The 26,907-nt window shown below is 42.4% G+C and overlaps 1 protein-coding gene across 1 annotated transcript in view; it reads right to left on the bottom strand.

Moving 5' to 3' along the window:
• The window catches only part of alkbh8 (alkB homolog 8, tRNA methyltransferase), a 46,620-nt gene that overhangs the window by 18,306 nt on the left and 1,407 nt on the right, over positions 1 to 26,907 (bottom strand). Inside the window, 7 exon segments of the mRNA XM_034169414.1 lie at positions 13,458 to 13,513; positions 13,516 to 13,527; positions 14,442 to 14,546; positions 14,923 to 15,018; positions 15,458 to 15,589; positions 16,133 to 16,233; positions 18,022 to 18,155. Of these exon segments, the coding sequence (XP_034025305.1) occupies positions 13,458 to 13,513; positions 13,516 to 13,527; positions 14,442 to 14,546; positions 14,923 to 15,018; positions 15,458 to 15,589; positions 16,133 to 16,233; positions 18,022 to 18,155 (636 nt within the window).

Here is a 26,907-nt window from a genome sequence, read left to right as displayed (position 1 = left end):
CAAAGACCGATAGATCTGGATCCTCCAGCACTTGTAAGATTCTGTAAAACAATCAGTACATTTGTAATTGATGTTACAATAACATCACAAAGATGTTGCCAAAAAAAACCCTCCATATTTTCCAGAATGCATCCAACAGGGTCAGAGAGATAATCCACATCTTAGACCAATCAGCTTTTATATCTGCAACTAACAGAGCTAGAATCACAATGTGTGGCTCATCTCACCATTACTACTTTGATGAGTGTATATACCATACACTGAAATGACTATCACACTCTAAATAAAGCACACGATCATTCGGGCATGTAGGGTATGCTTCCCCCCTGTGATGCCTTTTATTTTGACTTTGTGCAGAGTGTGACAACCCCAAACAAATGCAAGCAGCCAAAAAAGAGAAAAGAAATTATGCAGACATAGCAAAAACCTAACACACATATAGACTGCTGAGACAAAAACAACTTCTGTCTGAGAAAGCAACAACTGACTTATGACTTCAAAAACAAATCACGCTGCAGGAGAATTTGACAAACATAGCCACACACACACACACACACGCACACACACACACACAATACATAAAGTACATAAATCATGTACATGGACAAAGTATCCATCACTTCATGAGTGGAGGTTTAATGGTAAGACTGAATATGCAAGCCATATTACTATTTAAAATTCAGTTTTGTACACATCCATAATAAAAAAAAAAACAAGTGAATCTGCAGTTAAGTCAACTTAAACTAAATGCCAGAGGGGTGCTTTGTCCTCCACAGCAAGCAGCACTTCGTGCTGATTATTTGTAAGTCAATACTTATTTGCACCTTTGTTCTTATTTTATTAGCCGTCTGCAAGGACTTACAGTGGCAGATAATGAATAAAGAATATGAGCTCAAACTGCAGACTTTCTTTTTAGTTTGAGGGTGTTTACATTCTAAATTGGTGAACAGAGAAGGAATTAAAGCAGCGTCTGGATTAACTTTTTATGCCCACAGACATGCAAACCACTAAAGATTACACCAAATTAAACAAAAACAAAAGAGCCCTGTGGTGAGCCAAAACCTTACTCCTACAAAACCTATGCTCTAGCAGAATATGATACCAAGCAGGCACACACATTTTGTCAATGTACACGTGACAGATGCCATGATGGGCAATCGGCAACAGGGTCCCTAAGGTTCAGACAGGCACGAACACATGGATGTTCATCTCAGTCAGTCCCACTGCAGAGTATAAGGGCATCATTTTGTCAATTCACAACAACCAGGACTTGACCTTGACCACCATTTCACCCACCTGTTGACATTTTCACTGCAGCACAGTATACAAGGTGCAACAGCAAGACCAATGCAAACAGATGGGATTTTCACTCAAGACAACAAAGCAAGCTGTTGGTATTTTTGGTGTAAATTGGATAAAAACTACAATAATTACTGTGTGACATTTCAGATCTACACTTAAAAGGAGCAACACACAATGTATTCTCCCTTACAAATCTCATCTTTATATGCATTTTGCAAATGATTACATAAAAAAATTACAATCACATTCCCAGTTCTAGTAGTTTCCCTGCACATCTAAAGCTGTTAGGGCTTCCTGTCCTCAAGGACACGTTCACAGAAAAGTGTCGATCACCAAGCCTTCTGGTTAACGAGCAACCCATTCCATTAAGTTTCGCTACTAGTCCAATCAATACATGTGCACATCAAAAGGCACTTTTGTTTAAAAATAACTAAATAAATAACCGGAAGAGAACTGTTGTATCATGCCTAGAAAGTAAGTCCTTCATAAGTGCTGGTGCTTATCCCTGGATTCCGTAGATAAAGGAAGGAGATGAGAGCCTACGACTTTCCCTGGAGAGGGCCCAGTTCGATGGAGGTTACTTCTCCAGCCAAAACCAGTAGCCATTTACAGCTGTGTGGACTGGGACAATGCAAATAAAGTGTCTTGTCAAAAGGACACAAACTGATAATGTGACCAGGAGTCGAACCCATGTGCATGTATTGACCGCCAAACTATCTATCCCAACAAAAATTTTCAGATAGATGTGGATTATTACCTAAATTTTAATAAAGCCTTCCCTGACAAAGGACCACATGCCCATAAAATTCCATTGAAATCTGTTAAATACTATTGTAGAAATCCCACCAATCAGTTGCTATCTATTTATGCTTGGATCACCACAGCGGATCCTGCATGGCTCTGCTCGATGTGGCACATTTTATGCCACATGCCTTTCCAGATGCAACGACAGTGAGCAATGAGCATTACCAGTGTTCCCCTTCAGTATAAGTGTCACAGTGTTGCACATAATCATCAACTGGCAGAGGTACTGCAATTATTCTAGTGAAAAGAACTTCCACAGTCTGAATAGTGGGTTCATGCTGTTGAGATAAATTCCTAAATTAGACACTAAACCCCATATTGCTCCAGGTGTACAGACTGGTATTGTGGAGCATCTTTGTAAAAACAGTTCTCACATGGAAAAGGTACAACAGGACTGAAGCCCATTCATCATTTTACCATTTAAGTTGGTCACATTATACACCTTTTCAGCAGCCAAATATAACTAACCAGGTGGCTTCGAGATATTAACATATGTTGCCAAAAATCACCTACAGACACTGAACCGATCCTCTAAAAATGTGATTTTAGGTCTCACAGAAACAACCTGTTTTTATGTTCTTTGCTTTAAATGGAAATGAGCTGTGGCTTGTCATACCCCCTCTACCTTTTGGGCAGGTGTCTTTGTCTCTCTTCCACAGATCATGTGGGAGTATCATAAGCCTCTTTCACACATGCATTGCAATGGTGTACTTGTCTAGACATAAACCAGAGGAGTTGCATGCGAAAAGACAAGACAAATATCCAAATTAGATGAACCAGACATTAACATAATAGCCATATAACACAAAATCCATATGTCTGATTGAACCTGTGTGTGAAGACTGTATTTTCCTGAGTACAAGTCACACCTATTAAAAAAAATACCTCTTGAAGAGGAAGAAGGGAGGGAGAGAGAGAGAGAGAGAACGAGAGAGAGAGAGAGAAGCTTATATAAGTCAGAGCACAGTATAAGTCGCACCATTATTCTATATTATCAGTCTTTTAATTTTGGATTTCTCTGCATTGTTGTAGTGTACTTTTTATTATTGGCATTTATTCTTTTATTATCAAAGTATATTGTGTTTAGTGCATTGCTTACCAGGAAAGCCTAATATAAATACCACTATTAATAATAATTGCATGCTTTTTGGTGTATAAGATGCACCAGAGTACAAGTTGACCTTCAAAACTAGTTAAAAAAAATAAATAACATGACTTATCCTACAGAAAATGTAGTACTACTGTGGCACAAAACAAAAATTTCAATTTACTGAACTTACAGAGCGCCAAATTATGACAGCAAATTAAACCAAAAGATCAAAGAGCAGAATTAAAAGATTAAAAGCATAATAAAAAAGTTTTTTAAAAAAAGTAAAAAGAATAAAAAGATTAGTAAAACTATGTTAATCATATAAAATAGAAAACAAATGCGTCTTCAAATTCTACAAATTTGTCTACAAATTCGTCCGACTGTCTCACTAATGCAGGGAGAGCATTCCACAGGACCAGGGCACGACAAGAGAAGGCTCTACTTCCCGCAGAATATAAGCATCTCTGGGTGAAGAACAAACGGCCCTTTACATGATGACAATCAGGTCATTTATATCAGTACTGGCCAATGCTGAAATGTGGCAGATGCACTGAAGGAATGTTAAGAGTGACTTCAATTCCTGCCTCCTGCACACTCTCTTGGAAGTCTCTTGATCACAGACACCATGTTTGGCAGGAGGCACCCACGGCCCTTCCACCAATCTACATACTCCTGCATGGCTATATGAAATTCACTCAGTATCAAGAGTTATTCCAAAGTGCAGGCATATTTGTGCAACGTAACCTGGAAAGCAGTCAATTTCTCCCCTAGTGTACAGCGCATGTTCTGGGATCTACAGGGCTAGTTTAGTGACTGTATCTTTCTTGGGCTGTCAAAGATGTTGGCCCAGCCAGCAAAGCTATCCCATTCTCTTCTTCACTATGGGAAGAGTCTCAGAGCACACATTTTCTTCTTCACATGATTTTTCTGTTACTGTTCACCATGATTCGCAAACACATCCATAAAAACATACTAAGAACTGATTCTTTAAATCGAAAGATCTTCGACTTCATGTCAACTGTTCAAAAACCCTTCAAGGATCTAGAAGACTCTACAGATGTTGCTCTTCTGCCACATTAAACCAGCCCAACTGAGCCAAGGCACTTGAAACCATCACCAATGTGCAGCTCCAAACATTTACTTTAATAGTCCATGGGCCTGGCAGGTTTTTAATACCACTTAAGGGTATTAAACAACACATACAATGCAGTCTCAGTATACCATGGCCTACACAAAAATATATGATGGCCATCCCAGGGTGATAGCTGTAGGCAGGTTGGGGGTCAATGAAGAATTACACAGGGGTGAACATATACAAATGATCTAATCATAGTGAAAGCTATACCACATTAACTGTCTGATCATAAAGATTCCAAAAAGGGATAGTTTGCACCATCTATGACTGAATGTTATGGAGTTATGGGTAAAACCATCAAAAATGGTGACAAAGACCATTTCAGTTTGTACAGGTGTCAAAACTTAAAGTTGCTCCAATTGTGGTAAAGAGTGATGCACATTACTGGTAGAGTTAATACAGTTTTAAAAATGAATAGTTTGCACCATCCGTCATGCTTAGTTATTGCGTTACAGGGGTAACGTCATAGAAACCAACGGAAGTTGACCTTGTTTGACCTTTATTTCGTAAACCAAGTATTTAACACGGTACAAAGGAGGTGATGGTCTAGTGGTTAAGGCGTTGGGCTTGAGACCAGAAGATCCTCGGTTCAAATTCCAGCCTGACTGGAAAATCACTAAGGACCCTTGGGCAAATTCCTTAATCCCCTATTGCTCCCGGTGTGTAGTGAGCGCCTTGTGAGGCATTATTTGGAAAGAGCTTTGGGCGTCTGATACAGATGGAAAAGCACTATATAAATGCAGTCCATTTACCATTTATAAACTATTCCATTCATTAGTCCTATTAGCTCAACTCAATTTCTCCCTCCCCTCTGATCAAGAGTCTGGGTGTCGTGCTCGATGGTACTTTGTAATTTCAAATCACTCACCATATTGATTACAAGCTCATCCTTCTAACCTTCAAGGTCCCCCATAAACTTGCTCCCCCTGTACTTCATTGAACTTCTTCACATAAACACATCCAGCCATACTCTCAGATCATCTTCCTCCCTCAGCCTCACCATTCCTCCTGCCCGCATGACCACTATGGGGTCCAGAGCTTTCAGCCACTCTGCCTGCCACCTTGGTTACACCCGTCCACCTGATATCCATAACAGTGACTCTCAGGCCATTTTCAAATCACGTCTCAAAACCCACATGTTCAAGAAAGCCTATTCACAGTGATTTCCATTCATTACACTGCATAACTTCTGTTCTGTGTTTAAATTGTTATATAATTTCTTCTTAACTGTTAAATGTCCTTTTAAGTTTTTACTTCTAATTTGTATATTATATGTTTTTAAATTTGCTTATTGCTGCGTTGTAATGGTGTCCTTGAGTTTTTTTTTTTTTAAATGCACCTATAAATAAAATGTATTATTACTGAACAAAACATTTTTTTTCTTTAACCAAAATTGGAGCAACTTTAACTTTTGCCCCTGTAAAAGTTAAAATTGACCTTTGTCACCATTTTTGCTGTTATTATCCCATAACATTCAGTCAAAGATAGTCTAAACTACTGTGTTTTCTGGAGTATATAAGTCACAGTGTTTGTTTTGTTTTGTTTTTTTTAGTAGTTTGAGAGGTCCTGCAACTTATACTCAGGTGCAATCTATATACTGAAAAATCATGCATTTGTTATTTGTAATAATATTTACAGTAACTATTTACTACAGTGAGGCAAATAAGCATTTGATCCACTGTCGATTTTGCAAGTTTTCCCACCTACAAAGAATGGAGAGGTCTTTAATTTTTACCATAGGTATTAGGCGTGTGGACATTAATCGATACGAATCGGTATCTAGATACAAACGTCTGCGATGCGAGTGTAATCTGTAGTACTAGTGTAATTTGGTCAGTACCCTCAAATGAGGGGTGGGTGTTTATAAGCTTTTGCTTCTACCTACACCCTTTCAGCCACACAAAACTGGGAAACTGTTTACGAGTTTTTGGTTTTTGTTTTACGCACTTTTTTTGTTAAGTATGTGTGTGTTGAATAAATTAATTCATTCAAATGACCCCAAAGAAAATAACCTTACAGAAAACATTTATAAAAATTGCAGACTGGCTCAGTAGTCGTGTCTTACAGGAAAACAAAAATATGGACATGGTCTCCTTTGACATAAGTAAGAGAACTCCAAAATGTCTCGTAGATCTGTACACTGCTTTTAGCAACCATTTCTAAATGCAGTCAGATTTGAGGTTTTGAGAAAGTTTAACATGAAAGCTCCATTTAAATGGTAGAGGCAGACACAACTGATTTTTTTTATGATCCCTTTAATTCAGGATCAATCAGCACTATTAGAGGACAAGGATAAAATTCTCCTATTTATTAACAGTTTACAGCTCTTCTCACAAGAGAGAACAGTCTCTGTAAAAGACTCATTAACTATATACTTAATTAACAACAAGGACACAGTGAGAGTGTGACAGTAATTAAATATTGTGTGGGGGCACAAATCTGCTCCCCATTGGGACTTACTTCGACTGTGGGGACAAAACGGCGTTCCCCATGAAGCAATCATTAATTCAGACTCAAGAAGTGGGCTTTGTTTATGCTTAAATTAAACTCGTAGGCATGCTGTTGTTTTGCAAAAGGTTAGAGTAAGTCTCCAAGAAATTAATTTAGGTTGATGTTATGCTCTGCAAAGTGTCAAAAACATGAACGTGTGTGAGAGTCAACATAAAAGTTGCACTGCTGAATTAAAAACATCTCAACCATTGAGAATGTCTTTATTAAGTGGAGCATGAATATGTCTAGACACCATTTGTGCAAATGTGCGTCATTACTCAGTTATGATCAGGCTTTAGCAAAAAAAAAAAAAAAAAAAGCTCCAAAATTCAGTTCCATCGCTGCTGGAAGTGGCAGCCAGGCTGTATGGTGCAGAATACAACATGTTATTTGTAACGAGGTGACATGAATATAACAGGATTTTTTTTCCTCAGCGTGATGGAATGCAAAAAAAAAAAAAAAAAACACACCTTAAAAAGCCGGGGGTTTGAGGGATGCTTAGGCTTCGCACCCCCCGCGAAGCTCTTGTATTATGGGCTTATACAAGGCCTTCTGTGCTTCTTTGTCAGTGTAAATATACCAAAACCTGAAGTCCAGACAGAAGAAAAGAACATCTCTGCGCTTCAAAATGTGATAAAGTGTCTCCAAAAAACTCCACTAATTTGAGCTGCAGAAGACCTTCATCTGGTTAAACATCCTGAGAGTTCAGCTCACCTGTCATCTCTGCAAACTCACACTTGCTGCTACGCTTCTAAATAAAACAAAGCCTGCTTAAACAGCAACTATTTTATTATTTGAAAAAGTTGTTTCCTTTTACATTTTAACATTAAATGAATGAATCAATAAACACACCCATGAAATCAAAGTTCAAAGACACTTGCACAGGTAGAAGCCCTGCCCTTATTGTGCATAATTTCAAAGGATTCATAATTACTAGAATAGTTTAATTCATATTCTAATAATTACTCTGTCCTGATTACAACATTAAAAGCAATCAGAGTGTAATTAAATGTTGAAATGATTAAATCAAAAAAAGATTTCATCATGAGGTTGATGTCACATTGAGTAATCCTAACAAACACACTGCAGTCATTGTTACATCATCTCTTGTTGTGTATATTTGTTGTTTATAACAAATATTTATATTCATTAAATGCAGATATGAATGAATGAATCAATCAGGCTTACAAATATACACATTACTTTTCATGCTATTTTATTTGTCTAAAAATAACTGCACAAGGTTCCTTATATTAATCAAGAAATCATCTCGTCTGAAACAACAACAGATAAGTTACGGTTTTAATTTACAGACAAACATCAAAGAGTTTAAAAGAATCTCTTTTTTTAAACTTAATACTACTTTACTTTAGGGTCAAAATGTACAGTAATCAGAAATTAATCTTAAAGTAAAGAAAAAAACATTTGTAAGGATTTTCTTGAGAAAACTGCTGTGTATAAATTAGCAGTTCTGATGCTGCTGACACATTTTGACACTCTTCTGTGTTGTGGCCTGATACCCCATTTCTTTTGGCATTAAAGTAAGCCTGTAACAAAGATTTAAAAAAAAAAAAACTATGGCTTTATGTCACAAAATTTGGCCCTCAAAATGTAGAAAATAGTGTTTCAGAGGGTTATAAATTTTCTAGGGGAGGATGCCCCCAAACCCCCCTACAATACTTGCGCCTGCAACGAGCACTGCAGGAGACCATTTCCCAAAGCTGCACAGCGAGCGCTGGGGGAATAGTTTGCCACTCTTCATCCTTTTCATAGCTGCCCTCACTTCATCCTTATTTAGCCCTTGCACTTCCTGATTTACTCTCTTCATGTCATCCAGCCTTTTATCGCTCTCATTTTATTCATTCATCAGCTCCTCAAAATATTCCCTACACCTACTCAACACACTCTAGCCGCTTGTCAGCACATTACCATCTGTATCTTTTACCACCATAACCTGCTGCACATCCTTTCCAGCTCTGTCCCTTCGTCTGGCCGATCAGTACAAGTCCTTTTCTCCTTTCTTACTATTCAACTTCTTGTACAGCTTGCTATATGCTATATGTCCACTATCTGATCCTTTGTTGAGCTCTCACTCTGTCCCCAGTCATACACACGCACAGCTTTTTGTTTTTTTCTGCATTCTCCTGCAAGCAAGTCCTTTAATTTTTACACGCAAAAACAGACGGTAGCTCCTGCAAGCAAGTGCTTTTAATTTTTACACACACATGGTGGCAGAAGACATTAAACGTAATACTCTTTACTCACGGTAAGGCAACATGACACTTCACTAAACTGACAAAACCAACTGAACTACAAAAAACTCAAACCAATAACAACAGTGTTAAACTAACATGAACCACAATAACATTTAAACCCCCAAACTCCCATGGTGCATTGCAACACAATGTCCACTGGTTACTGGTTGGCTATAATTGCTAATTTATCCAAAAATAGTCCTACCAACTTTCTGTTTTAGCAACGTTCATCATTGACCCAAAATGCATAAGCATACCAAACAGCAAATGTCAGCTGTCCCCGGTTTCTCCGTGATCACAGCCATACACACGCATGCACACACACGGCACTTGGCTATTATAATATAGATAAAATGCCCAACCCTTTTTCACAAAACTCCACATTTTAATCCTTGAAGAAAAAAAAAAAAAATGTGATTTGTGGATTTGAGCAAACTTATGTAAAATGTGCAAAGAGAGAAAAAAATAATTAAGCACATAAAAATTAAGCACATAGGGTCAAAAACTCAAAACACATAGGATACATTCTGCACTGAGATGTTCTGCATTGGGATGGTTCAATGGTTTGGGAGGTGATGGTCTAGTGGTTAAAGCATTGGGCTTGAGACCAGAGGATCCTCCGTTCAAATCCCAGCCTAACCGGAAAATCACTAAGAGCCCTTGGGCGAGGTCCTTAATCCCCTAGTTGCTCCCGGTGTGTACTGAGTACCTTGTATGGCAGCACCCTCACATCAAGATTAATGTGAGGCAGTATTTGTAAAGCGCTTTGACTGTCTGATGCAGATGGAAAAGCGCTATATAAATGCAGTCCATTTACCATTTAGATGCTCGAAATACAAATATTCGAACAACAACCACCACCACCAAAAAAGCTGCACTGCGGATTTAAGCAAAGTTTGAAAAGTACATTTTTTTTTTTTATCAAAATCCCTCAAGTTCCTTTACTCCATAATCACTATGCCAGTCACATTTGTGGATAAGTACTTCTCTGATTGGGTTGCACCACACTGCTAACAGAATGTTGCTTACAATTTGTGGCCACCAGCCTGAGGCTTTGGAATGAAAGAAACTGACAAACAATCTCATTTCAGGATACAAGCAACTTCAACCACAGCTACTCCTAATTTACATTATACACGTGATGATAAGATCACTCCCTGCAACAAGTAAGTAAGTAAGTAAGTAAGTAAACTTTATTTATATAGCGCTTTTCACAGACAGGGGTCACAAAGCGCTTTACAAGGTAAAACAATAAAAATATACAGTAAAAATACACACTCGGTACTAAAAGATTATTGGCCATGAAAAGCCTGTTTAAAAAGTAGAGTCTTTAGTTGCTTTTTGAACATCTCAACAGAGTTGAGATGTTCAGACAGACAGCATATTATATAAGCAACATAAACCAAATTTTAATCTGTTTATCTTTGTTCACCCTTTCACTTTGGACACTTAGATGAAAGCCTATTATTTTCTCTCTCTCTCACACACACACACACACACACACACACACACACACACACACACACACACACACACACACACACACACACACACACACACACACACACACACACACACACACACACACACAAAATGAATGGCTGGCTCCTTTGTCGTGAAAGACAATGGAGTTGCACCTGGTAGGTGGAGCTCCATCTCAGTTTTGCGTAGGGCAGCACTGGCTGTGGCTGTATAAGCCAATTCTGGTGAGACAGTTGCATACGGAGGCTGATGGCTACAACTGGAATTACTATACTTTCCCATGTGTTTATGTTGACATCACAAAACTTCATGTCACATTTGCAGACGGTGGATAGTAGTTAGCACTGTTGCCTCACAGCAAGAAGGTCATGAGTTTGATTCCCACAAGTGGCCTTTCTGTGTGGAGTTTGCATGTTGACCCCGTATTTGCGTGGGTTTCCTCCGGGTGCTCTGGGATCCTCAAAGATTTAAAGCCATGCAGGTTAGATGAATTGGAAACTTTACGCATAATTGTCCAGGTCTCCCTTGCAAAAGAGATCTCGACCTCAATGGGACTAAACTGGTTAAATAAAGGTTAAAAAAAACTTGACATCCCAGTGCTGACTCCAACATGCTGTGACCCCCTCAGCAACCTCCCTGTGGAGGACATCTTTGGGGATGTGACCAACTGGTGTGCAGTAGACATGGCCAGGAGGGCAAACATAATTGGTAGGCCAGACTGATTCAGAACGTCTTTGTTGGTTACATGGATGTTTCAAGAGATGTGCATAATTCTGCGCAGACACCGAAGGTGGAAGCTGTTAAGTCAATGGTCTTGGTGTGATTAAGTAGTCCAGCTCTTGCTGCCACAGAGCAGAATGCTCAGGACAGGAGCTCCGTATACAGAGATCTTGGTGGCTACAGGGAGCTTTATATTTTCCACACATTCGCTGATATTTTGGTCATGGTAGCAGCAGCAGCAACCTTCCCTACTTGTTCGTTTACCTTAAGGTCAAGGGACAGGCCTCGTAGTCTGACATCGGACCCCACAAGCGGCTATAAGAAGAAAATCATTAACTACCTCCAAAACCTGGAGAAAGAGGGACTCATAGACAGGCAGGCATACTACAGACTGTACTCTGGGGAGGCCACTCCATGCATCTATGGACTACCCAAAATCCACAAACAGGACGTGCCACTCAGGCCTATTGTATGTAGCAGGGATTCCATCACGTACAATTTGGCCAAGCACCTCAAGTGGATTTTGGCTCCTCTAGCGGATAACTCAGACCACCATGTGGAGAACACACAGATTTTGTGAATAAGATCAAGGACCTTCAGCTGGAGGCAGATGAAACTATGGTGTCATTTGATGTGACATCCCCACCGCTGAAGCTGTCTCAGCTGTGAGGCAGAGACTGCTGGAGGATGCGTCTCTACTTGAAAGAACCAAACTCACACCAGACCACATCTGCCAACTCTTGGAGATCTGTCTTAACACCACGTATTTCATGTTTAGGGGGAATTACTACAGGCAGATCCATGGTTGTGCAATGGGGTCTCCAGTATCCCCCATTGTGGCCAATCTGTACATGGAGCTAGAGGAGAAGAGAGCCTTGGCATCGTTCACGGGCATCTCTCCCAGTCACTGGTTTGGATATGTCGATGACACATGGGTTAAAATCAAGCAACAGGAAGTTGAGGACTTTACAGAGCACATCAACTCGGTGGACTCCAATATCAAGTTCACACATGAGGATGCCAGAAACAACCATTTAGCCTTCTTGGACTGTGATGTTACGATTGGAGAGAACAGGCAGCTCCAGACAGGGGTTTACAGAAAACCCACTCACACTGACCAATATCTGCTCTTTGGCTCAAACCATCCCCTTGAACACAAGCTCGGGGTGATCAGGACTCTTCAACACAGAGCCCTACAGGTGCCCACAACTACAGAGGGAAGGGCTAAAGAACAACAACTTGTCCAGAAAGCCCTCACAATATGTGAGTACCCACGATGGTCCCTGGATAAAGTGCAGTAGTCCTAGAGAACAGAGTCCAGACAGACAGGAGACAGAGACAAGAAGAAGAGGAGTGTCTCTCCCTTATTTAGCAGGAGTAGGGAAAAACTAGAGCATCTTCAGACAGCACAAAATCCCAGTTTACTTTAAACCTGTTAACACCTTGAGACAGAAATAAGTTCACCCTAAGGACAGGATTCCTAGTTACAAACAGAGCAATGTAGTGTATTCTATCAGATGTCAGGAAAACTGTAACGAACACTACATAGGTGAGACTAAGCAACCTTTACACAAAAGACTACACCAGCACCGCAGAGAGGGCGCCAGTGGACCTCAGTCTGCAGTTCATCTCCACCATAAAACACTAACCACACGTTTGAGGACAAGGAAGTTAAAATCTTAGCCAGAGAGAAGAAATGGTTTGAGAGAGGGGTGAAGGAGCATTGAATGTGAAACAGTTGAAACCCAGCCTTAACTGGGGGAGGGGGTCTGAGGACACGCTTTGTCCCCTGTTTACAATGGGGTACTCAGGTCAAAGTTTCAGTCTTTTGTTCATGGTAATGAGTCATTCACGTCATCAGGAGACTCTTCAGGAGAGCCATTAGTCCCATCATTAGGAGGGACAGCTACCCTGTCATTAGGAGGGTGCTAATTAGGCAATTGTTTAGTCACTAGCCAATAGCAGTCTGCCTCTCGGTAGGAGGGGTCTGGTTAGATTTAAAAATCCAGCTTTTGTGGCTTCTGTTTGTTCTTCTCTACAAGGGTCAAGACAGAAGTCAGACTACCAGAGCAAGAATTTTAGCTGAGGAAGCTTCTGCGATTTGAAGCGAAACATCCTCACATCAAGCAACCCAGTCCAGTCAAAGATTCAAGCTCTCTACATCAGATTGAGTCCTTACCTTTGCTCCCAGACTGAGAGAAAGGATGGGCTCGTCAAGGCCAGAGTGAGTGCACCATGAGGAGGAATTCCTAAACAACCAGAAAAAAACAAAAATAAATAAATGAATATAGCATAATTTCTTTAAAAAAACAAATCTTTGATTGTGTTGTTGCTGGTGACCACTATTTTCAGTGTTTTTTAAAGCAGGACAACAAAAATAAATCACAACACATCACCAAATTTTAATAATAAAAATGCTTATGAGCTTGAGATGATAATGAGCTAAGAATAGCCAAAGGACACTGAAGAGACGACACTGATGTACATGGGAAATGTTCTACTGCCACCTTTGGGTGGGATATCAGTAAAACTAACTTATGATTTGACTTTTTAAAGTTTTAAAAATAGTCAGCAAGTGCAACAACAACAAAATCATGATTTCATCCTCAAGCAGTAATAATTAATCATAATCAATTAATTACAGTCTTTTAAAAAAAAAAAAAGTCCAAATCCTTTGAACTTATTAAATACGAGTATTTTTATTACTAGTTTCTTTCCTCTTCTGACAGTAACATGAATATCTTTGGGATGTGGACAAATCAAGACACTGATTGACAACAACCCCACCCCCCGACTCTTCATCTTCTCAGGTTTCTGGACCAAACAATTAATCAAGCAAAAAATGGTCTAGTGGTTAAGCGTTGGGCTTCAGACCAGAGGATCATCGGTTCAAAACCCAACCAGACCGGAAAAATCACATGACTGTATAAAGGTTGAATGAATGAATTCATGCACAGACCCCAACTGCCAAGTGTGATAAGCACATATAAGCATTTACAGATAGTTTTTGTATGTGTGTGTGTGTATGTATGTATATATATATATATATATATATATATATATATATATATATATATATATATATATAGCCATCTTTTGAAATTTGTTTTATTGTGGCTTTGTGTGTGATAACTAAGAAGAGAGTATGACTGAACAAATGCACCCTGTCCTGACTCGTACTGGTTGATGGTCAGCTGGTCGGGCATGACGCTGATGTGTCCTTTCTTTAAACATCGCTCCAGAATGGGCAGACACTCCTCCGGAAGCCCTGGATGTGGCACAGAGGATCTCCTGTTAATTGCTCTCATTTTCTCCCTCATTAACAATAATGCATCATCACCTCCATTGTTACACTGGCAGGCAGTCATGTTTGTTCCCTGCAATAAAGACTGAAATCTTCTAATACCAGCCGTTATCCCTGTTTTGCAATAAGAGCATGAAAACAAGTGAGTTGTGGGATGGATTTGGCAACTCTTAGTGGTGGTATAAAAGATTGGACTCCTGTCCCAAAGTAATGTGATGCGAGTAGAGCATCATGTGTAGCAGGTAAAAAGCTTAACAAAGAAAAGCATTCAAATAAAAGTTGTCAAGTACAGGTTGTAGTGAAATACTTTTATTTTAAATCAAAAGAAATGAAGTCTTACCTGCTGGTAATGGCTTGTCTTTGTCCACATTGTTGTTGTCATATCGAAATTCAAAGCCATAATGTTTGACTCTTCTATGCTTCAATTCTTTCTGAGCTAAAACACATTAGATTGAATGATCAGCACAGCTGTCGCTTGCTTTAAAATTATACAGACATAAAATATGCATAATGTAAGACTTTATTTTGTGTTTAAAACAGGAGTGTTTAGATATAAACGGTCATTGATGCAACTTCTGAAGACACAGCTTCCTATCTGAATTTAAAAGATGATCCCTAAAAAAGTCAGAGTGCAAAAAATTTGCTTTAAAGAATGCATACAAAAAGCTGATCATCAAATCTTAACCAACAGATTCATCAATATTTAAAATAAACACAACTTGCAGTCCTGAAAGATGTAGCACTGCATTCAAAATAAAATAAATCATGTTTAACTACATAAACTACGCTTTGATGGAAGAATTAAGACTAAGACAAGCACAAGTACAGCATCTCAACCAGATCACAAAACGAAGAAACATGATGCAGCCTCTCACCTGTGACAACATCTTCAGTGGAGGACCAGTCAATGGCAGCCATCAGCACAGCCTCTTCTTCTGGAGACACAAAGTCCTCCAGTAAAGCCAAACCCTCTGGCAAAGGGACGCACATCTCTGTCTCACAGGCCACTGCACAGGCAAACGGTATAAACTGTAAGGCAGCCACTGAAACTTAACGGCCCCCGCTGTAAAATCTGGAAACTGTCTGTGACCCACCCAGACCTTTATTCACAATCTTGAGCAACGCAAGAAAGTATTTCAATCAAATCAATCATTTTAAGTAATGAAATATTTCTCAATCAATTTTTAATAATCAAATCTTTTAAGTCATTTTAAAGCTTTATTACAAAACATAAATTCAAAGACACTTTTAAAATGTATTTTAAATGAAATCTCATAACTCATCTGCAGTACGGCCCAAACTTGGGAGATCATTACTATGCGGTGTTTCAACCTGATCGCAGACAGTTATCACTGATGGATAAAGTACAAATATGAAACTGTTTCTTTAAGAAAATGATTTCTACACCGCAAATATCACAGATCAAAAGGGTGTTGCTTGTCATGTTGTCCAATTTTCTACAAACATGTAACCACTGTATGTGTGAAGGCACACACTAAAGCCTACTTTGTGTCTGTGTGTGTATGTTAAAGTATGCTGAAGTCAGTTACCTGATTTTACAAAACAGAGATAGAGTACCACACTGTTCTCTCCACACTGTAGCTTTTTACCGTTAAGGTGGGTGTGTGCCTTCTGAGCACTGTCCTCTGATCTGGAGAAGGGAAAATGTTAATTCATTCAGTTTTACAACAAATATTTCAATATTTACAATGTGCATAACAGGATGTACCCTCATCCTCACAACTAAAACACATTCTCTTAAGTTACAACACCTCCAAATGAAGAGATTACTCAGGGGAAATTAATTCAGCAGGGATGGTTGTCAAGGGGATAGTGTGCTTGGTTTCAGTGCAGAAGGTTCCTTGTTCAAATCCTACTCCTGCCAGTTGTGTCACGAAGGGCATCCAGTGTAAAACCTTTGCCAAATCAACATGCAGATCCACCACGGATATTTTGTGTCTTTGCATGACCTATAAAAGGTTGGGCACGATTTTTATATAGTTGATAGAGAATATTACAGGAAATGTTCAGTTACTTTTTACGTACAATATCCAAGTACAATAATGAGCAATTTTGTCTTTTTTGTTGTTGTTTACATGTAAAAATATCCGCTTCAAAGCCTCAAACAAAACTAACTAATCATTCCACTGATTACAAGCAACTTGCCAATGACAATCTCCGTAACACAGCGGTTCAGTGACATGTGGTGACAACATGGCTTCCACAGTGAAGAGGACGTGTCGTCTTTTGATGAAGAAAAAGTGTATTTTATGTGCATCTTCCTGTCCAAATGTGCAAAGCTGTACCATTTTCAGAGAAGATGTCCAGGTTTTTTAGATTATGTTTCAAAATGGAAGACTATGGAAGGTGTGCAAGCAGAAATTGCAACGTACTACGTTGCTCAACACCTGGCCATGCCGGCAGATTTCAGTAATGATAACAGTAATAATAATGGTAAACCTCCAATATCTGACAATGGTGAATTACACAAGACAAGCTGCTCACACTTTACTGGCTCAGAAAGAAAGAAGTACAAAGCGCATCAAAAGTGAAGTAGAAGCTGCAGCTTCTCTACGTAGGTATGCTTAACATTTCATTTCATGTAACCTGAAATGAATCAAAACGTTATGACTCACTGACTGTGGATCAGTGCCTTTGTCTGCTTTGTTGGCTGTTTTTGTACCATAGGCTTTCATTTGGGAAAATTATCGCACCAACCCCAGATGTAGGTCATGGTCTCAAAAATCCAAAGGGATATTGATTACATGGCTCTGGTCTACTGCTTTTCTGAGTTAGGTTATTAGTTCAGTCAAAACATAATTTTTATCTAACTCAAAACTGAGTTGCTAGTTGTAATGCAAAGTTGAGTTAAATTAATGTACTCTTTTGTGTGAACTCAAAAGCTTACCCATGAGAACAAGTCAGCACAACTATCAAGTCTGAAGCTGAGAATTTTAAAAACCTTTCACAGCTGGCAGCTTACATTTTTAAGTTGACTCCACCTTTTATTTTCTTACAGTGCGCTGTGAAGGCCTTTTTTTAAAAGCATTTTATTGCAAATAAAGTATGTTGTTTTGACTTCTCCCTTTTTCACTTAGGGCTGCCACAGGAGATTTGATATGCATCTGCATGTTCATTTGACAAGTTTTATACTGGATGCCCTTCCTGACAACTCCACTTTACAGTGAGAATGGGGAGGGGCAGTCATGAACCAGGAACCTTCCGCTCTGGAAGCAAGCGCAGTAAGTGCTTGGATGTTAGTGGTTACTGTAATCAATACTATGTTCCAAATGTTAAATATTGAAAAGGTGCGGTTTTATATTGACTTGTTCTTGTGCTCTTGGAGCATGTCTCTTTTATCTTGTTTAATTAGTTGACCATTTACAAGATGACTGACTGATTCACTTCAGCACAGCTTCTGCACATGCGTCACCACTACCTGTATGTCACAAAAGCATACGGCTTGTCAGGGAGCATGACCAAGGTCTCCAGCTCTCCCATTTCTTTCAGCACTCCAAACAGCTCTTCTCGGCTGACCCCATTCCCCAGGCCGCCATTAGCCACCATCAAACTCTGCAAAGGTCAACAGACAAGAGGAAAACTGGCTGATTTCAGAGAATTATTAGCCTCACTTTTTATAACTCTGCAGAACAGAACCACACCACACAATTATTTACACTTGGACAGTGATGCAATTTTTGTAATTATGCCTCTATCAAAATGAGTTTCATCTACACAATCTGGCTGGGATGGACTAACTCCATCACCCACTCATCTATGTCTTTGTTGTCCAAGCAAGAAGGGAAAACACATGCTCACCAGGGATAGCACATAAAAGTGTAAATACTTGTTTCCCACTGTGGTCCTCATGACTGAACAAAAAGATGTTGCCATCAAAGCAGAGGCTATTAAAAAATAAACTAAAAATGCATCATAGATAGCAAAGCCAACGGGCAATTCCATGAGACCATCACGTCCATGACACCTTTCAATGGTGCTGTTGTGATCTAGCCCTCCCAGAGAATTATGGCTTGTTCATTATTCCCGAGATGGCTAGATGACATGATCACAGCAGCACACTCACAGAATGGAGCAGAGACTCTGTGTCGCCTGCCATCAGAATGATTTTAGAGCAAAGTGAAGCTTTAAAATGATGTAATTATCAAGCATAAAATAAAAAATCCAAAACATAGGTTATGATCATTCAGAGCCAAAAGTGCACCAACACAAGATTTATTTGAGTCCTTTCAAATATGAGTAAAACAAATATGAAAAATATGAGATGAGTCCACGTGAGACAGTGGACTCATCTCTGTGCTTGTTCTGTTAGACCTCAGTGCTGCTTTTGATACTGTTGACCATAAAATTTTATTACAGAGATTAGAGCATGCCATAGGTATTAAAGGCACTGCGCTGCGGTGGTTTGAATCATATTTATCTAACAGATTACAATTTGTTCATGTAAATGGGAAATCTTCTTCACAGACTAAGGTTAATTATGGAGTTCCACAAGGTTCTGTGCTAGGACCAATTTTATTCACTTTATACATGCTTCCCTTAGGCAGTATTATTAGACGGCATTGCTTAAATTTTCATTGTTACGCAGATGATACCCAGCTTTATCTATCCATGAAGCCAGAGGACACACACCAATTAGCTAAACTGCAGGATTGTCTTACAGACAAAGACATGGATGACCTCTAATTTCCTGCTTTTAAACTCAGATAAAACTGAAGTTATTGTACTTGGCCCCACAAATCTTAGAAACATGGTGTCTAACCAGATCCTTACTCTGGATGGCATTACCCTGACCTCTAGTAATACTGTGAGAAATCTTGGAGTCATTTTTGATCAGGATATGTCATTCAATGCGCATATTAAACAATTATGTAGGACTGCTTTTTTGCATTTACGCAATATGTCTAAAATTAGAAAGGTCTTGTCTCAGAGTGATGCTGAAAAACTAATTCATGCATTTATTTCCTCTAGCCTGGACTATTGTAATTCATTATTATCAGGTTGTCCTAAAAGTTCCATGAAAAGCCTTCAGTTAATTCAAAATGCTGCAGCCAGAGTACTAACGGGGAATAGAAGGAGAGAGCATATCTCACCCATATTGGCCTCTCTTCATTGGCTTCCTGTTAATTCTAGAATAGAATTTAAATTTCTTCTTCTTACTTATAAGGTTTTGAATAATCAGGTCCCATCTTATCTTAGGGACCTCATAGTACCATATCACCCCAACAGAGCGCTTCGCTCTCAGACTGCAGGCTTATTTGTAGTTCCTAGGGTTTGTAAGAGTAGAATGGGAGGCAGAGCCTTCAGCTTTCAGGCTCCTCTCCTGTGGAACCAGCTCCCAATTCAGATCAGGGAGACAGACGCCCTCTCTACTTTTAAGATTAGGCTTAAACTTTCCTTTTTGCTAAAGCTTATAGTTAGGGCTGGATCAGGTGACCCTGAACCATCCTTAGTTAGCTGCTATAGACTTAGACTGCCGGGGGGTTCCCATGATGCACTGAGTGTTTCTTTCTCTTTTTGCTCTGTATGCACCACTCTGCATTTAATCATTAGTGATTGATCTCTGCTCCCCTCCACAGCATGTCTTTTTCCTGATTCTCTCCCTCAGCCCCAACCAGTCCCAGCAGAAGACTGCCCCTCCCTGAGCCTGGTTCTGCTGAAGGTTTCTTCCTGTTAAAAGGGAGTTTTTCCTTCCCACTGTCGCCAAGTGCTTGCTCACAGGGGGTCGTTTTGACCATTGGGGTTTTTACGTAATTATTGTATGGCCTTGCCTTACAATATAAAGCGCCTTGGGGCAACTGTTTGTTGTGATTTGGCACTATATAAATAAAATTGATTGATTGATTTGATTTGATCACGTTTAAAAAAAGGTGGGACAGTGGTATGTTTACCACTGTGTTACATCACCTTTCCTTCTAACAACACTCAATAAGTGTTAGAGAACTGAGGACACTAATTGTTGAAGCTTTGTAGCTGGAATCTTTCCATTCTTGCTTGATGTACGACTTCAACTGTTCAACAGTCCGGGGTCTCCGTTGTCGTATTTTGTGCTTCATAATGTGCCACACATTTTCAATGGGCGACAGGTCTGGACTGCAGGCAGGCCAGTCTAGTACCTGCACTCTTTTACTAAGAAGCCACACTGTTGTAACACGTGCAGAATGTGGCTTGGCATTGTCTTGTGGAAATAAGCAGGGACGTCCCTGAAAAAGACGTTGCTTGGATGGCAACATGTGTTGCTCCAAAACCTGGAAGTACCTTTCAGCACTGATGGTGCCATCACAGATGTGTAAGTTGCCCATGCCATGGGCATTAACACACCCCCATACCATCACAGATGCTGGGTTTTGAACTTTGCACTGGTAACAATCTGGATGGTCTTTTTCCTCTTTTGTCCAGAGGACATGACGTCCATGATTTCCAAAAACAATTTGAAATGTGGACTCATAAGACCACAGCACACTTTTCCACTTTGCATCTGTCCATTTCAAATGAGCTCGAGGCCAGAGAAGGCGGCGGTGTTTCTGGATGTTGTTGATGTATGGCTTTCGCTTTGCATGGTAGAGTTTTAACTTACACTTGTAGATGTAGCAACGAACTGTGTTAACTGACAATGGTTTTCTGAAGTGTTCCTGAGCCCACGCGGTAAGATCCTTTACACGATGATATTGGTTTTTAATGCAGTGCCGTCTGAGGGATTGAAGGTCACTGGCATTCAATGATGGTTTTGTTGTGTGGGCCGCCCGAAGAGGAGGTACTGCTGGCCAACACCAGAGGGAGCTCTGCCTGTAGAAGGGCTTCAGGCACCAGAGGGCGCAGTTCGCCGCCAGGGACCCTGACAGCTGTCACTCATCATCTCATCTAGCCATCCATAAAAGCCTGGAGAAGACACCACACCCCTGCCGAGAAATCATCTGAGGTTCTCAGGTAAAACTCTCAGCCGTTTTTGTGTCTTGTTCAGCTAAGCTTATTGTCGCAACGTACTTTGCTGCTAAGCTTGACAAGCTGTAATTCATATTCGAGTTTGCAGACGTTTCAGTACACTTGCAGCTGGTAGGAGGAGTTGGCGTTCCGCTCCTCAGCTGTTAAGTGTGATTTGGGATCTGCACGACTGTGGATATTGTGAGAGTGGGAGGGGTGTTTTTCTCCCTTTATCATCAGAACTCTGCTGACTGTTTGCTGGGTGTGTGCACACACCACCCTTGACTGTTTCTGCTTCCTGCCAGCAGTACCCGATCTGACAGCTGGAGACGGTGGCCACCTGGTGACTCGGGACTTGGCGGCTCCGGTGTGTTTTCAGATCCGTTGGAGGTGGAAATCGTGTGGGTCCCCGACTCCTATCTGGACAGGCGTCTCCTATCCTCGAGCCTACCCACACAACACCAACTGTATAAACTGACTGTAGTATTGAATTGTATCTGTATCCGTTGTGCACATTTCACAACATTAAAAGTGTTACTCTTTATTTCCATTGACCGTTCATTTACGCCCCCTGTTGTGGGTGCGTGTCATTACACTTTCACACAACAGGATTTCTCGGCCAACGGTCATGGATCCTGAGGGGCGTCAACCTCGAGGTGAAACCACCAATGGAAACGCAGGATGCCTCCTGCGTTCCATTGGTTTCCTGCGTTTCCAGGGACCAGCAGGAGGCGTACTAGGTGAGGCTGCAGCAAATCCTAACCGCCTTCACTGCTCGGGTTGGACTTGGTGACCGATCAGAACGTTATCCCTCAACGGAGGATGGAGGCTCTCACCGCTCAGGTGGAACCACACGCGCAGGGCGCTGCTGCGGCACCTCCTCCTGCTGCCCAAGTGCCAGATACAGATATTCCAGTGGCCGTTCAACAAACCCCCCCCGTCCCCTGAAGCATACATAAGTCCTCCTGAGCCATATGGAGGCTGTGTCGAGATGTGCGCTGACTTTTTAATGCAGTGTTCGCTCGTCTTTTCACAGCGCCTGGTCATGTACGCATCTGACGCTAGCAAGGTGGAGTATGTGGTGAATCTGCTTCGAGGAGAGGCACGCGCCTGGGCTACGGCGCTTTGGGAGCAGAACTCACGGCTCCTTACTACAGACACTGGGTTTGTGCGGGAGTTCAAACAAGTGTTTGATCACCCCAATAGAGGGGACGAACGCCTTTCGAACGTGCTGCTGTCGATGAGACAGGGGCGTCGGAGCACAGCTGAATATGCAGTCGACTTCCGCACTCGCGGCAGCGAGGTCCAGCTGGAATAACGTTGCGCTCCGCGCCACCTTCGTAAGCGGACTGTCTGCCGGTCCTGAAGGAGCATTTGCTGGCAAAGGATGAACCGCGGGATTTAGATGGCTATTGATCTTGTTATATGGCTAGACAACCGACTAGAAGAACATCGCCAGGAGCGAGGCGAGGGGCGTGGCCGGGCACGAGCCGTCCCTCTTCCTTCCGGGTCCGAACGGATGTCGTCGTCCCCCCGCTCCACTGCCAGAGCCCTCCATGAGGCGACAGCTCCTCCTGCTAACGAAGCTATGGACACGAGCAGGGCTAAAGTAAAATCAGAAGACAGACAACGGAGGCTGGCCCGTGGGGAGTGTTTTTTCTGCGGCTCGAGTGAGCACATACAGAGAAATTGCCCCAAACGGTCAAACTACAAAGGCCCGCCCTTAGAGACTGGGCTAAGGGTGGGCCATAACACTCACGAGGGGAAATCCCGCAAATCCGCACGAATCCCAGTTACGATCCTAAGTGGGGATTTAACCCTTCATGCCCCAGCACTGGTGGACACGGGGTCGGAGGGGAATCTGCTGGACAGCAGATGGGAGGTTGGGCTCCCTCTAGTGGCCTTACCGTCACCACTGTCGGTGCGGGCGCTAGATGGCACCCTACTTCCACTAATTACACATCAGACACAGCCAGTGACAATGGTTGTGTCTGGAAATCACAGGGAGGAGACTGTCTTTTATGTAACACCTTCTACCTCCCGAGTGATTCTGGGTTTTCCATGGGTGTTAAAACACAATCCCCGGATTGATTGGCCGTCTGGGGGTTGTGACGCAGTGGAGCGAAACCCTGCCACCAGGAGTGTTTAGGATGCTCGGTTCCACCCGGTGTGACAGCTAAGGAGGAGGTTTTAGTCCCCCCCGATCTGGCAGCAGTGCCAGCTGAGTACCATGATCTTGCTGACGTCTTCAGCAAAGATCTGGCGCTCACATTGCCCCCGCACCATCTGTACGATTGTGCCATTGATTTGATACCGGGCGCTGAGTACCCGTCCAGCAGGCTGTACAACCTCTCAAGTCCGGAACGCGAATCAATGGAGACCTACATCCGGGACTCGTTAGCTGCCGGGTTGATCCGGAACTCCACCTCCCCGATGGGTGCTGGTTTCGTTTTTGTGGGCAAGAAGGACGGCGGACTCCGTCCATGCATTGATTACAGAGGGCTGAACGAGATCACGGTTCGCAACCGATACCCGTTACCCCTATTGGATTCGGTGTTCACGTCCCTGCATGGAGCCCAAATTTTCACAAAGCTGGATCTCAGAAATGCGTATCACCTGGTTCGGATCCGGAAGGGAGACGAGTGGAAGACGGCGTTTAACACCCCGTTAGGTCATTTTGAGTACCTGGTCATGCCGTTCGGTCTCACCAATGCGCCCGCGACGTTCCAAGCCTTGGTTAATGATGTCTTGCGGGACTTCCTGCATCAGTTCGTCTTTGTGTATCTGGACGATATTCTCATCTTCTCCCCGGATCCTGAGACCCATGTCAAGCATGTATGTCAGGTCCTGCAGCGGTTGTTGGAGAACCGGCTGTTTGTGAAGGGCGAGAAGTGTGAGTTCCACCGCACTTCTTTGTCCTTCCTGGGGTTTATAATCTCCTCCAACTCCGTCGCCCCTGATCCGGCCAAGGTTGCGGCGGTGAGAGATTGGCCCCAACCAACAAGCTGTAGGAAGCTGCAACAGTTCCTCGGTTTTGCAAACTTCTATCAGAGGTTCATTAAGGGCTACAGTCAGGTTGTTGGCCCCCTGACAGCCCTGACCTCCATTAAAGTCCCCTTCACCTGGTTAGATCGGTGTGAAGCCGCGTTCAAGGAGTTGAAACATCGGTTCTCGACTGCACCAGTTCTGGTGCAGCCTAACCCTGATCGCCAATTTATTGTCGAAGTGGATGCCTCTGACTCAGGGATAGGAGCCGTGCTGTCCCAGAGTGGGGAGTCCGATAAGGTACTCCATCCTTGTGCCTACTATTCCCGCAGGTTGACCCCGGCTGAAAGGAACTATGACGTCGGCAATCGGGAACTTCTGGCGGTGAAAGAGGCTCTTGAGGAGTGGAGACACCTTCTGGAGGGAGCCACGGTTCCCTTCACGGTTTTCACGGACCATCGGAACCTGGAATACATCCGGACCGCCAAGCGTCTGACCTCCAGGCAAGCCCGTTGGTCACTGTTCTTTGGTCGGTTTGACTTCCAGATCACGTATCGCCCCGGGACTAAAAACCAACGGTCCGATGCACTGTCCTGGATGCATGAAGAGGAAGTCAGACCAGAGCTGTCGGATCTACCGGACACCATCATCCCCGAGTCCACTGTCGTCGCAACCCTCACCTGGGACGTGGAGAAGACCGTCCAGGAGGCCCTGACATGACACCCGGACCCCAGAGATGGACCTAAGAACCGGCTGTACGTCCCACCAGAGGCCAGGGCTGCGGTCTTGGACTTCTGTCACAGTTCGAAGCTCTCCTGTCACCCAGGGGTGCGTAGAACCGTGGCAGTGGTCCGACAGCACTTATGGTGGGCGTTGATGGAGACCAACGTCCGGGAGTACGTCCAGGCCTGCACCACCTGTGCCAGGGGCAAGGCTGATCATAAGAAGGCCCAAGGACTCCTCCAGCCGCTGCCGGTGCCTCGTCGCCCCTGGTCCCACATAGGCCTGGACTTCGTCACGGGTCTCCCTGCGTCCCAGGGTATGACGACCATCCTGACGATAGTGGACCGGTTCTCCGAGGCGGGGTCCTGTTGTGTGGGCCGCCCAAAGAGGAGGTACTGCTGGCCAACACCAGAGGGCGCTCTGCCTGTAGACGGGCTTCAGGCACCAGAGGGCGCAGTTCGCCGCCAGGGACCCTGACAGCTGTCACTCATCATCTCATCTAGTCATCTATAAAAGCCTGGAGAAGACACCACACCCCTGCCGAGAAATCATCTGAGGTTCTCAGGTAAAACTCTCAGCCGTCTTTGTGTCTTGTTCAGCTAAGCTTATTGTCGCAACGTACTTTGCTGCTAAGCTCAAAAAGCTGTAATTCATATTCTGAGTTTGCAGACGTTTCAGTACACTTGCAGCTGGTCAGGAGGAGTTGGCGTTTCCGCTCCTCAGCTGTTAAGTGTGATTTGGGATCTGCACGACTGTGGATATTGTGAGAGTGGGAGGTGGTGTTTTTCTCCCTTTATCATCAGAACTCTGCTGTTTTCTGGGTGTGTGCACACACCCACCCTTGACTGTTTCTGCTTCCTGCCAACAGTACCCGATCTGACAGCTGGAGACGGTGGCCACCTGGTGACTCGGGACTTGGCGGCTCCGGTGTGTTCCAGATCTGTTGGCGGTGGAAATCGTGTGGGGCCCGACTCCTATCTGGACAGGCGTCTCCTATCCTCGAGCCTGCCCACACGACACCAACTGTATAAATTGACTGTAGTATTGAATTGTATCTGTATCCGTTGTGCACATTTCACAACATTAAAAGTGTTACTCTTTATTTCCATTGACCGTTCATTTATGCCCCCTGTTGTGGGTCCGTGTCATTACACTTTCACACACAGCTTTGCCACTTTCATGTAGAAAGTTCTCCAGATTCTCTGAATCTTCTGATTATATTATGGACTGTAGATGATAGAATCCCTAAATTCCTTGCAATTGAATGTTGAGAAACATTGTTCTTAAACTGTTGGACTATTTTTTCACGCAGCTGTTCACAAAGTGGTGATCCTTGCCCCATCATTGCTTGTGAACGGCTGAGACTTTTGGGGATGCTCCTTTTATACCCAATCATGACACTCACAATTAGTGTCCTCAGTTCCCAAATGCTTATTGCATGTTGTTAGAAGAAAAGGTGATGTAACACATGGTAAACATACCACTGTCCAAGCTTTTTTGAAACGTGTTGGAGGCATCCATTTCAAAATGAGCAAATATTTGCACAAAACAATAAAGTTTATCAGTTTAAACATTAAATATCTTGTCTTTGTGGTGTATTCAATTGAATACTGGTTGAAGAGGATTTGCAACTCATTGCATTCTGTTTTTATTTACACTTTACACAACATCCCAACTT

Source organism: Thalassophryne amazonica, chromosome 4 (genome assembly GCF_902500255.1).
Source record: "Thalassophryne amazonica chromosome 4, fThaAma1.1, whole genome shotgun sequence".
Classification (NCBI taxonomy): Eukaryota; Metazoa; Chordata; class Actinopteri; order Batrachoidiformes; family Batrachoididae; genus Thalassophryne; species Thalassophryne amazonica.
The sequence above is the reverse complement of the archived record's forward strand: the minus strand, read 5'-3'. Positions and strand labels throughout refer to the sequence as shown.